Genomic DNA, 13,725 nt, shown 5'->3' with positions numbered 1-13,725 from the left:
AGTCAAGAAAATATCCCTAAAGTTCAAAGCAAACACTGCTTTCACTTTTCTTAATGAAAAATGTTTGATTTCTGTGTTCTCTAAAAAGATGTTTAGATTGGCAATCTCTGTTACACTTTTCACTCTATTCTCTAATGATGTCCAAATTCCTAGTGCAACATTCAGCATTCTGCTCAGCTCTAAAGATAGCATGTAGAAGTACAAGTTTGCTGAGGCACTTTAGCCTGCCTTTACCTCTTTCACCACCTCTCCTGCTTATTTGTGCAGATACTCACTTGTATTGGAATCTGTGGTCACCATGTTTGCTGTGCACTGGGCTGCTGCAGTTCCCTGCTCAGTACTAGTCCACGTTAACTTCAGAAATGAAGTTAGATGAAGGAAATGAAGACGAATGAAAGTATCTGAGAATTGCAAGAAATATGTTGCAGACATTTAGTCTATTACACTGTTTCTGCCATGGGTGTGGCAATTATGGGCAGAGGTTGAAGGGAGCAAAACAAGCTATTTTCCAAATCTCCCATTTACTTCCAGTTCTTCTGCATAATTTGCAACAAAATATTAATGAGCTCCATAAAGGTTAAACTAAAAACATTGATTTCTCTTTTTACTATAAATACTTTTGCATAAATAAAAGTATTTCAGAATACCTGCACAGAACCTCACTAACATTTTTGACAATAGAAGAATTGTCACAGTAATTCTCATGTAAAATGTCAAACAACTCTGTATCAAGTACTACAGAATATCTAGAACAACTAAGTTCCCATGTAGATTAACTATCAAGGTGAGGGCACTACTATGTGGCTAATGCTTGAACTGTTGTCTGCTATCCCCTCAACCTCAGCCATCTCTGGTGCAGTAGTTGGCCAAGTCTTTTTCACAAATCCATATCATAACAGTTAATGAATGAATGAGAATGCAAATAGCTATAATATCAGTGTTTTCAGTTCCTTTTAAATGAGCTGCTTGGAAAGCAGGCATCCCTGGATTGACAACGGAGATGAAAAACCACAGATTTATCTTGATCCTGTCTCACATAGTTGGTTTATTGACCCAGCCTAGTATTTAGACAAATGTACTTGTGTATTTTACTACCTACGCACTACCATGAATAATGAGGTCTAACCAAATTTAACAAGAAAGGACAAGGCCATTTCTAGAATGTTAGTGCAGATACAGTCTCTCACTATTTCTTTCTCTTGGTATATATATTCTCTTGTTTTTTAACACTGAAGGCTTGTTAATGGCAAAGGTGAAGTGGGCTGTATGCATCCCTGAACCAATACTACAGTCAGCAGAAGAATTGCACAAGACACAGCTCCTGATGCAAATACAATGACACAGCTACAGAAAAGCACTGGAAGTAATGTTGAAAGCTATAGGCTTGCACAAGCCTCTGTAGCTTGCTTGCAGTCTGTTTCAGAGACTGACAACTCCTCTGTAACATTGCTCAGGCTGAAAAAATTCTTCTGATTTTCAATAATCTGGTGATCTCACCAAACTTACTAATAAATCTGTGAGAAGCCAACAGTTCACCATAACTGTCTATTCACATGGCCAAGAGACAAGTGTTCCTGGCTATTATTGGTTTTATTGTTGTTGTGATGATGATGATGATGATTGTGATGGTTGTGATGAAGAACAGGCATATCTTTCATACACTTTTTTGGAGTAATGTTGAAGCTCAGCTCTGCAGACAATGAAAAAAGTTAATTTTCCACACCACTTTACAATTGTTTATTATGAGAAAGAAGACATCAACTGTTTTCTGAACAAAAAATGTGGGAAGGGTCCAAACTAAAATTAAAGAAAATATGGAATACCTTCAGGACAACTATGTTTTACTCATGTGTCATTCCTATAGCCCTTAACTCAAAATTACCTCATGCTTTTCTCTTACCTGATGTTGACTGGCTTTCTTAATCAATCACTTGTCACTCGAGGAAACATAAAGGAAGCAAGGACCTTGCCTGAGCACTGGTGTCAGCCCCTACAGGGATTTTCTTTGGAGAACATATATGATATGCTTCCTAGCATCCTTTTCTATCCAATTATAAAAATAGCAGCGCCATAACTAACAGGAAAAAAGGGGCTGCTGCAGTGCCCCAGAGGAGCCACATTATATATTGATATCATTAGACCTTTTGTTACATTTAAATGAACATGAACCAACCTGCAGCTCTGGCAGGGGCAAAAGCTGCTTTGTAACCTCTTTTGGAGCAGTTCCTGGAACTTTCCCAATGGCATAGAGAAGGTAATCTTAACATCAGGGATAGAGGACAAGCCATGCAAATCAACCAAAAAAGCATTCAGATTTATGGGTCAGTAGTAAAAGCTTGGTCAATGACCTGAAATACATTAAGCCACTCCAGCACTGCCTGTGATCTCAGTGTATAGCTCAGTAGTCACAGTGTTTCCCCTGATTAATTATTTACACAAGACTCATAACCTCCATTTTAATGTCTGTTGTGCTAAATATCTTTTTAAATTAAATTCTATTTTTCTCTGATTAAAAAAAAAGCAGTTAAGCCTACCAAATGTCATAATTAATTCTTACGTCAAATAATCAACATTTGGCAGATTCTTTGAAGATAGCAGGGCAGAAATAATTCACAAAGTGAGACAATTGCATGAAGTCAGTATGAGGCACTGACTAGTGACAGATATTCAGAAATTAAGTCAGATCCTTGCTTATCATTTCCCTATAGATGTGATGCTTGTATACTGGAGAGAACAACAGAGATTAAGAACATCAGAGAACGGTGCAGAAAAAGTAAGAGGAATAGAATCCTCACAAACAGGAGGATGCAATGATCTTTATGACACAGATTATTGTATTATTATGAATAATAATAATAATGAAAATTCAAAATATTTGAAATCATCATACCTGGTTAATTAAAACAGGATAATCCTGCAAATGTATGGATGACAAGATTACGAATACTAACAAGTAGATTTTAAAAAGTGTTTAGCATCAATTTATGTCAATAATTATGAATCTTTTGGGCAGATAGGGACCATTTTTATAGAAAATGAGGTAAGAGCTAGAATTCTTTTTTTTTTTTTTTTTTTTTTTTTTTTTAGCATAACATACCTCATGAAGTTCAACAAGGGGAAGAGCAAAGTCCTGCACCTTGGGAAGAGCAACCTCATCCATTGAACTATAGTAGGGGCCACCCAGTTTGGGGGAAAGGATTTCGGCAGAAAAAGACTTGGGGTTCATGGTGAGTATCAGGCTGAAAATGTGTCAGCAGTGTGTCCTTGCCTCATAGAAGGCAACTGATACCCTGGGCTGCATTAGGCAAAGCACTGCCAGCAGATGAAGGGAGGTGATCCTGCCCCTCTGCTCAGCGCTGCTGAGGCCTCACCTGCAGCGCTGGGTCTGGGTACAAACTGGAACACAGGAGGCTCCCTCTGAACACCAGAAAACACTTTTTCAGTGTGAGGGTTATCAAGCCCAGGCACAGGTTGCTCAGAGAGATTGTGGAGTCTCTCTCCTTGAGATAATCAAAAGCTGTTTGGACACAGTCCTGGGAAGGCTGCTTTAGGTGGACCCAGCTGAGTGTGAGGGGGGTTGGATCAGATGACCTCCAGAGGTCCCTTCCCACCTCAACCCTTCTTTGTGATTTTGTGATACAGAGGTTGCAATTTTTCTGCTAGTGGTAGACATGTTACTGAGCATTCAGACACTATATTGAAAGCTGCTTTAGAAGCCTGTTACCTCTCAGGGAAGGTGTACAACATTTATAAATTCAGGAGTTCAAAGAAGCACTGGGAATATATCTTTTTAGGACATACACTTTAGCAGATAGTGACTCTGCTCACAGTGACCACAGTATCCAGTTTCCAAAGTGGCTACCAGGAGTGCTTTTTCTTATACTTCTGATATTACAGCTTCATTACATTCTGTAGAAAGTAATGTATTTTTCTATTCTAGTGTATGTTTTGTGCTTCGTAGTGTATGTGATAAGCTATTCCCCATTGATAAGCTATTCCCATGGATATGCTCACTGCTTTTTACTTCACTATGGAAAAATTTCAATATTCTTAATCTCTCTATATCACATCTTTGTCTGGATTTATAGATGACTCTGCAAGAGAGAGTTTAGGGGTTTTTTTCTGTCTGTTCCTTTTCTGTAGGTCCAGCAGGAAGCCTGAGGGTTACAATAATCGATGCTTATGAGAGGCAACAGCTGGACCTCTGCAAAGCAAACCAGTAGCTTCCTTCAAAATATCCTGAATTTGGTCAGCATCAACATGCTGAAGAGCTTCAGTGTTTTTCATGTTTTTAGGCTTTTTAGGCTATCACTTTCTTTGCTTCCCCCCTTCCTTCAGTGGTCTAGATTATAGGTTATCCTTCTATGCTGTGATGAGAATGGAAAGGAAGTTAACTTCACCTTGTGTAACGCAGCATTGTAAGAAGGTAACATCTCCTGGCCCAGAAGCATCTAGTTGTGACAGCCCGTTGCTCTGCCAAAATTTATTAATTTTGCTTCTTCAGCACTGGTGAAGTCATGTGGCTGCTAATTCCAGAGTTAGCACAGTGAACTCTGGCTTGGGGCTTTCTGCTGCACAGTGTTAAAGTCATATTAGGCTCTGGGTCTAATACAAATCTCTCTGCAATAACTTGGAGAACTTTTCAATGCTCAAGCTATTGAAGCCAGTGTGTACCTGGCATTTAATCCTCTCAGTGTGCATTATCTATTTTCAAATAACTAAAAAAATTGTATGAAGTGTCTTTCTCAAAGATGCTAAGCTTTCACCATTTTGACTGTATTATTAATTTGTTTTCTGAAAATAGGTTTCTATAATGATGATCTGCCTTGCATTTTAAAGGTGTTGTGCAGAAGAATTTATTCATCAAAATAATATATATATTATGCACTACATCAAATAAATATAGATTTTAAACACAAAATTTAACTATAATTATTATTTACTATTAATTGCATCCTATTGTCTCAAACTTCTCTTGATTCTCCCCCAACTGAAAGAAATGTTTAACATCTTTCAGCTACCATTCACTTGAATAGGCACCCAGCAGCAGGATGAGATACAAAGTTACTGTTTCACCAATAAAAATATTTTTTATAAACAACTACAAAGCAGATAAAAAAATAGCTTTACCATGTTAAAATTAAATAAATGACTGTCAAACCTATTCCCTGAAGCAGGGTTTAATGCAGTCACAGCTGCAGCATTCTGTGCATATAAAAATCTTTATACCAGTTAAAAAAATAAAAATAAAAAGTCACCTTTCAATAATGCTGCTAGTGAGTTATATATCTCGACAGGTATCCAGTACTTACCCCTGGAGGTATTTCTTCTTTCAGAGGCTCTAATTCTCTACCAAATGGAAGTGTTTGCATTCCCAGTCATTTGGACAAGGGTTATCATGATAAAATGATTTGTTATGCCAATAAAGTTTTTTGTTACACTGTAAAATGGTTTGTTACACTACTATTGCTACATAAAAATGTTATGAAAATTAAGTAGGTTGTAATGTCCAAAAAGGAATAGTCTGCTTTTGGGACTAGCTACCAGGAAAAGGTAAAAAGAATGATCTTATGGTCTACAGCTCCTCAGTCCTCTGAAAAGACAACCTAAAGGACCTTTTAACTAACAACTGAAATTGGTACCCCAATGAGGAAAGCAGCTATGCATCCAAAATGGATGGGAACTTCCTCAAGTCAGTAGTGCTCAGAAAATGGGAGGAAACTGCAAATTATTTGATAATCCAGGTGGTGATTTCTGTCCTGTGTGACAGTACTTGAAACAAGCCTAAACTGCAATTTGGAAGGGATACTGAAGTAGAGACTCATGGTATGTTAATCATAACATGTCACAGATGGGGTAGCAAGGTAGTAAAACTGGAGGAAAATCTTACTTTGCATACAGTATTTTAATTTTAGCATTGTGTATATCAATCAAAGCAGTATCTGAAACTCACAACTATTTAATTCACAGTCATGCCTTATAAGTTACTGGAACATTTCAAATTTTCAACTGAATTAGAATTTTTATTTAACCCAGAATGGCAATCAGTCACTTCTTCAGAAAGGGAAGGACAGTTACATCTTATGCTTTATAACTATTACAGAATTTCTATATTTTTTCATTTTCATATTTGCTTAGTTTGTTTATATTAATTGTGTTTATTCTATTATTCTAATATTAGTATTTGTGTTCCTGTCATTTGACAGAACCGTACTGCACTAATAAGTGCAGAAGAAAACAGTTCCTGTGATCAACAACCAGCTGTATCGAACTCCAAATCTGTTGATAATCACAAAGAATACTAGAAAAAATTTTAACATATACTTTTTTTTCTTATAGAAGTGAGGAAATGTTTAAAATATTTATGGTTTTCTCCTTTTAAACTAACCACACTTCATTATCCTTTGTATAGGCTCACTGATGCAGAGTGAATGACATTGCATTGTGAGGGAAGTCTGCTGCAAATGAACTCAAGGGAGAAGCACCTGCTTTGAGCATCAGGGCCACACAAAAATAAGGAAGGTGCATGCAGTTAAGCCTGAATGTGCAGAACTCTTCTGGAAGGCCCACTTTCACAGTAAGGTTATAATTTATGTTGGCGTATACAAGGCTGGGCCGCAAGAGAAGTAATTTTGTCTTTCCTGGAAAAGATCCTGACTCAGTCTTTGCTGCCTGACTGAAGGGTGGTTGGGAGAAGGCTTGTGTAGGTCTTGTGATGTCACTGATGCCTGAGAAGCTGATAGACCAGGATAAGACACATATCCTGTGTAGGTGCAGGTGATGTTACTGGTGTATAAACCAAGTGCACTACTTCCGACCTGGATCATCAAGTAGAAGTTCATTAATCACAGATGTACAAGTTTATCCAAGTCCAACTAATAGCAGTAGCAAGGAAAAAGCACTTGGCATCTTACAAAAGGCATTCAGTACTGCAGAGGAATTATCTTGAACTTTCAGACAACTGGACAGAATGATAGATGTAACTACATATACTGATTTCTTTTCTTTTAAAAGAGAAATATGCTAATGCTGAAAAAAAGTAAAAATTGAAATTTAAAAATGATTTTAAACTCATGAGTGAGATTTATTCTGAAGATCCCTTTTATTTTGCAAGTGGTAGTATGTACCAGTTTGATACTTAAACACCTTGAAGTACCAAACAGACCAGAAATATGCAACCCTTCCGGCTGCTCAGACCAAGTAGTTCACCTGACTAGCAGGTGTGGACTGCAGACCACACCTCTTCTCCCACTGTCCAACAAGCCTTGGTAGCCATGGTTAGGACCATGAGCCACAAGCATTTATGTCCTCAAAATAGGTCTGGACATCTGGGGTGATCGATCCTATGTGTGACCACTTGGGGCCAGCCAGTTACAATGCACTACACACAGCTATGAAGAGAAAGCTACCACTTCTAGGAGATCACACACAGTTCATGCCAAACAACCTGTTAATCACAAGCAGAAGCAGCCAACAGACTGAGGAAAAACTGTGGCCAAGACTGGGCTGTTGCTCCCAAAGAAACTCATTGAGTCCCAGCACTTCCCTGCACTGCAGCCTTTTTTAATGACTTCTTGTAATTGCATTTTTGACTCGTGTTGCAACAAATGTGGACAACGGAGGTAGAGTATTCTGATAATGCAGAGTTCAAGGAGAGAAAAAATAACATGGTTAAATATAAATGCACACTTTAATTCCTAATATTTTTCTGACCTTTTTCAAGGACTAATCCATATCTGAGTCTGGGAAGAAACTTAGCTATGTATCATGTAAAATATATTTACAATCAGGGCTAAATAAATGGCGTCATTGATTGTGAACTTCAGAAAGGTTTAGGCAAATTTTTTCAGACAAGTCTGCTTTCGTTTGCTCTACATGTCTCAATGAATGAGAGCCAAGGACTCAAGTTAATTTTCACCTATCCCAGCAATGACCAGAATGGGTACTATGTCTGTATAGAGCATTAAGAGATATAAGGAAAGATAACAACAGTGCACATTTTAATAAGGTATATATAATTCTCTAATTCAAAACACAATTAAAAATCTCTGTAGCTATCTATCACCTACTACATCCCCTTTCCAGGACATGCAACAGCAGCAGGCTGTGTGTGAAAGGACTGACGGAATCCCAGTATGAAAAGAAACGTGAACTTACAGAGAGGAGTATTTGGATAGCGCTGTGAATGACCTCTAGGTACTGGAAATCGATGATGCAGCCTGTCACGGAGACATAGGAGTAATCCTCTAGGATGCCAGGGGAAGAAGGACGGACCACCCTCCGTATGCAGCCGGGCCCGTGTTCCCGCCACCAAGAGCGGTGCATTGAGATGTTAAAGGTCATGAGATCTGTTTCCTAGGAGAGGGAGGGAAAACACGTGAACACCTCTGACTTTCTGTTATTTAAGGTAAAGAAAGGGGAAATAAAAGTTCTTTTCAATTTTATAAGGGCAATGAGATAATTATCCTTAATCCTCACCCCAGTAATTTTAGCATGAAAGTAGGATGTTGAAGTGGAGAGAGGAAATTGCAAACATTCACTGATTATTTTGTAGTTGTGCAGAGGAACTTCTGCCTGGCATAAGAACCATCATACCAGGTACTGTACAAAACCAGGTACTGTTCCCTTGGACTTACAACCTGAAAAGGAATTTTGCTGTTACTTGATTAGAATGTAATTTAAGAACTAATTTATTTCTTTTTAACAGACAATAGAGCCAGTTTTACCCCACGGTATTGGAGACAATCTAAATCAAATTTACATCTTATTTGATGACTTCCATAATCAGATTCAAATGAGAAGATGTCTCCAGTCAAGCATCCTTCTCTCTGTTCTTCCCTCTGCCCCTCATCCAGATTACCAATTTTTCAGTTTAATGAAAGAACCTACTTTTGTGAACTGATCTGGGTTTAAAATAAAAGCAGTAAGTTCTCTTCACTCAAATTATCTTCCTGATCAGATACTAAACCTACCCTGGTGAGTACTAGTTGCATTGTAACCCACACAGGATGTATAATGTCTGTGCATTTTAGTAAACATCATCCCAGTTCCACTTGGAGCGGTGAAAGTGGCAAACCTACTAATGTGCTACAGATTTTCTAAGAGCTTACCCATGAAGTACAAAAAGGAAAATTCATTTGAATTAACAACAGATTTGGGTCTTTAGGTCATGCATAAGTGAAATACACTGAAGTTGAATGGATGTCATTTAAATGCAAAAAACCCCAACCCTCCTCACTGGAGATAAATGAGAGCTGAGTTATATTGATACTTTAAACAATTAATTCAGATTTACGTTTCCATGTTTCCCATTCTCAACTTCAAGTAAAAAATGTCTGCAAATTGTGAGCCATATGCCCACAAAATACCCCTGGCTTCCATACATGACAGTTTGTGAGCATTTCTAGTGACACCAATCTGCCCTTTGCAACCCACAAATATGTCCTGTCTGTGGCCATTTACTTCCATCCTGACCAAAGGGATATTCAGTGCAGATTCCAGTTGCAGAAGTAGTACACTTTTTATTTTCCTTTGTTAATTGCCTTTATTCTGGCCACACCTGAAAATTAACAAAGGAATTAAATACTGCCATCCTAACTATATTCTAGTTATCAGTAAGAAATGTGCCTTTGTGATCTGCTGGTTTTTTCTCCACAACTTCTTTACCCTTTAAATGCAGGCTTGCTAGAGCATTATTTCCAGTTGATGAGGCATTTGTCTTTTGACTTTGCATGTCAATCCCTGATACCGGTTTAGAAAATTTTCAGCTGCAACATGAAAACAACTCGTGAAATCAGAAGCTGACAGACAACTCAGTTTAATGAAAATATAATTATAAATATAGAGTCTCAGGGAACAGCCAAGGCTTTCTTTGTACAACAATGCTGGAGATTGCACAGTGTTATCAAATGCTTTTAAAAATTGTCAATTCTAAGAAATGCCAGTTGTCAAGCAGCGCACACATATTCAATCTAACCTATTTCAGAAGCTCTTTGTTGAGAAGCAATATGGATTGGTGGGTTAATGTGTATCAAATATTGCAAGGTAACACTTTGTTATCACAACTGTGGGAATAAGTCATGATGTCCATAGTGTTGGTGTCACAACTTTCTTTGCTCTTGTGGGTCTATTTGTCCTTTACTGTTTTCTGTCTTGCTGTTTTAAAAATTATACCCTATTACAGTGTTTGTACTTTGCTAGTTCACAGCCAGTGACAAAATTCCATAGGGAAACAGCTTGATAAATTTTGCCAACAAATGAAAAATGTAAGATTTTGGCATGCAAACAGTACAAACACCTCATAAATAAGATCCTTAATTTCTGGGAAACTGTTATGTTTGGCTCTTGGGGTGATTAAAAAAAATTGCTTACTTGATGGTCATGTTCATGTTTCAAGGCTGCTGGTGATTCAGGTAAGAAGAAAACAGCAAAAAAATCCCAAAGAAATGTCATGACAGCACTTACTACATTTTAAAAATAAATTCTTATTCAGAAATTCTGGATAAAGGTTGTAAGAGGAGATTTCCATAATTACTTTTCACTTTGTGTATTACATTCTGAGCTCTCAAAGCAGGTAAAAGCAGATAATGATGGTCCAGCAAGGATCAGTTTTCGAAATGCAAACAAAACCATTTGGTGCGTGAGCTTGACCTCTGAAATATCACTTCACAAAATGGCAGCCATAAGCTGTTCGAGCTGATAAATGTTAAACTGCCAATCAATAAAAGAAAGCCTGACAACAAGAAAAATCAATTTTTTTTTTCCTAGCAGCTGAAACACTTCTCTCTAACTACTTGAAGATTCTTAATCCATAAAGTGAGTCAAATGCACCAAGCATTAAAAAAATTAACCTGTATCTTTATAGTCATTTACTATGGGTTTACAGAACCGTAGAAAATTCAAAGACTCTTTGCTGGGATGTACAGATTTTAAATGTCAGTGAATTCCTGAGAGTGTTTCGGTATTTGTAAATTCACAGCTTGGAAACCCTGAGCATGGTGGAAAAGCTGCTGCCCAAGTGGCTTATTTTCACTTCTGTGTTCAATGCAAGTTACGAATCTTTCAGAAAGTACAAGCAGATGCTTGAAGTTTTTCAATGGATCATTTACTATCTTCCAATTTCACTGGCAATTATTAAAAAAAATGTATAAAAAGTTTAATCATCAGCAGGTGACAAATAAAAATGCTTATTTCTCAGAAAAAAAATGCTGCTGCAAAGCAAGAGACTCAATTTCAGGCTCTGTACAAGAGAAACCAAGTCGTCCTTCTAACTAATCCAGTTGGGATTCATTTAACAATTGAAATTTCAATCATGGATGGAAAATTGGTCTCTTCTGAGCATATATCTAGACTTTAATTCCATATATCAGCAGGCAAACTGTACTTCCTCAGCTGGTAATCTCTCAGATAGACACCATAAACAGAGAGGAGGCAGAACACAGGCAACAGATCTTCCAGGAAAATTGTGTGACTTAGGGAAGTGACACAGGGAAGTGAAATCCCATCCCCTACTCCTCCCTTCTTTAGTCAGCACTAAAGCAATACTCCAATCTTTGGTAAGAAGTTTGCTCCTGAATATAGGATCAGCCCATAATCATACTTTACTGATGTAGAGTCCCACTTTATGGTCTATGGCTTTTCAAGCCTTTAAACTATATATAGGATTTGTGTTGGCTGTCAGCCCAAGGATTAATTCTGATTATTATTGGAAATCATTGCTATGGCACATACATTCTTTTAAGGTGAGATGTAATCCCTGTGAGTCTGAGTAATACTGTTTCTAAGTGCTTGGAGATAATGTTTAATTTCATTACATCTGCTTAAATTCTACATTTGGTTTCAAGTGGATGTTTTCTATTGGGCAGGGCTTTGAGCAACCTGATCTAGTGTAAGATGTCCCTGCCCATTGCAGAGAGGTTGGTCTAGATAATCTTTGAAGTACCTTCTGATGCAAAGCATTCTGTGATTTTTTGGATTCAATTATTTAGGTGGTGAGTCTAGGTAAAGTTTAATAAATCAAAGTATAAGATGTTACAGAGTAGTAACAGGATGATGTTCCTTTCATTTATTTGTGTAAAATTTACTCACAGTGTCTATAAAAACAACACAAAACTTAATGAGAATTTAAGAGTAACTAAAATCACCCATTTTAAAGAAAACAAAAAAACCACACTGAAACTCCAGGGAGAAAACCCAATTCACCAAGATCGCCTTTCATAACAAACAAATATTATGCTGTGACATGATTACCACCACAGGTATTTGTTCTTTGAGTGTATGCTTCTGCTTTATGACATGTTATTTTATATTTCTTTCATTCCTTTTTAGTATTTAAAAATACACTCTTAGGAAAACAGCGAGCCCCGTGAACACCCGACTGAGAGGGGCAGCGCGCAGGCGGCGGCTGGCGGTGGAGCAGAGCCGCACCCAGCTGAAACGTGCGCTGGAGCAGGGCACAGGGGGGTCACCTCTTGGGGGCCCGGCCGAGACGTGGGCGCAGCCCCAGGCAGCGGCAGCGCAGCTGAGAGCTGAGGTGACGGCGCGCAGGGAGCTGAGCGGCGCGGCCCAGCGCGGCCCGTGCGGTCCCGAATGCGACCCCGGGAAGAGCGCGCAGGCACGAGCAGCCCCGACGGCCCCAGCAGCACTGACAATTCCAACACGGGAGCGAGTGAAAACGAAAGAGAAAGCAAAAACGCAGCGAGACAGAAAACAGCAGCCACTCGGAAAAAGGAAAAAATCATCATGGCCAAGGTTTTAGGAATAGTAAAATGGTATAATGTTAAACAAAATTATGGTTTTATAACGAGATGTGACAACCAGGAAGACATATTCATTCATAGAACTGCTATTAAAAAGAATAACCCTGAAAAATGCATCCCAAACTTGGGAGATGGAGAGGTGGTGGAGTTCAAAATTGTGCAAGGTAGAAAAGGGTTAAACACAGCAGAAGTCACTGGGCCTGATGATGTTTCTGTAAAAGGCAGTATATATGTTAAAAACTGTACTCATGTTAGACAATATCTCTATTATAAGCCCCCCCTACAGTCTCCCTTTCCTAATCCCACCTTTCCCTTTTACCCAATATCCTATTACCCCCACTGTATTCCCAATCCGTTTTTTCACCCATGGTTTCCCTCACAAAACCATGCCTTTGCCAATTGTTTCCCCAAAAATCCCTTTCCAATGCCGAGTGGGGGATGAAGAGGGGGAGGGAAGAAATTAACTAGTGTTGTTTAGAGTTCCAACAAGTACAAATGGAAGAAACCCTCTCCTGCCTCAGTTTCCCCACAAAGCATGCCCGGAGAGTCACATCTCCCTTCTGCCAGCCTTAAAATGTTCCAGAGAATCTGTTTGGACATTTAAAGACTCAGGAGGGTGGCTTGCTTTGTTTTGTTTTGAAACTGTTCTTGTTATCTCATGTTTATCCAGTTGTTTTCAATGGTAAGTTTTAAATCTCTTTTTGTTAAAAATAAACTGGTGAAATGTTGGGGCCCTCCCCCTGCCATGTAGCCCTGGGAGAGGGGCCCTGAGGGGACACACGGGGTTTCCCTGCCCCTGCTCAGCCTCGTTCCCCATTGGTTGTTTTGTGTTCCCCTGCGCGGGCAGAAGGACCCTCGGGTCCCGTGATTGCCTCAGTTCCTTGGCAGAGCCCCGGCCATGCGGCTGGAGAAATAAACACCTCTGAAACAGCTATCAAGAATCAGTCCATATATATTTCTTTTCCAC

At 38.7% G+C, this 13,725-nt stretch overlaps 1 protein-coding gene across 1 annotated transcript in view; it reads right to left on the bottom strand.

Moving 5' to 3' along the window:
• NKAIN3 (sodium/potassium transporting ATPase interacting 3) overlaps positions 1-13,725 on the bottom strand; it is a gene marked incomplete at both ends in the record, with an annotated part of 320,103 nt that overhangs the window by 52,818 nt on the left and 253,560 nt on the right. Inside the window, one exon of the mRNA XM_082278597.1 lies at positions 8,158-8,355. Within this exon, the coding sequence (XP_082134723.1) occupies positions 8,158-8,355 (198 nt within the window). The remainder of the gene's footprint in view (positions 1-8,157; positions 8,356-13,725) is intronic.

Source organism: Coloeus monedula (genome assembly GCF_965178545.1).
Source record: "Coloeus monedula genome assembly, chromosome: 1".
NCBI classification, from domain to species: domain Eukaryota; kingdom Metazoa; phylum Chordata; class Aves; order Passeriformes; family Corvidae; genus Coloeus; species Coloeus monedula.
This window is presented reverse-complemented; position numbering and strand designations above follow the sequence as displayed.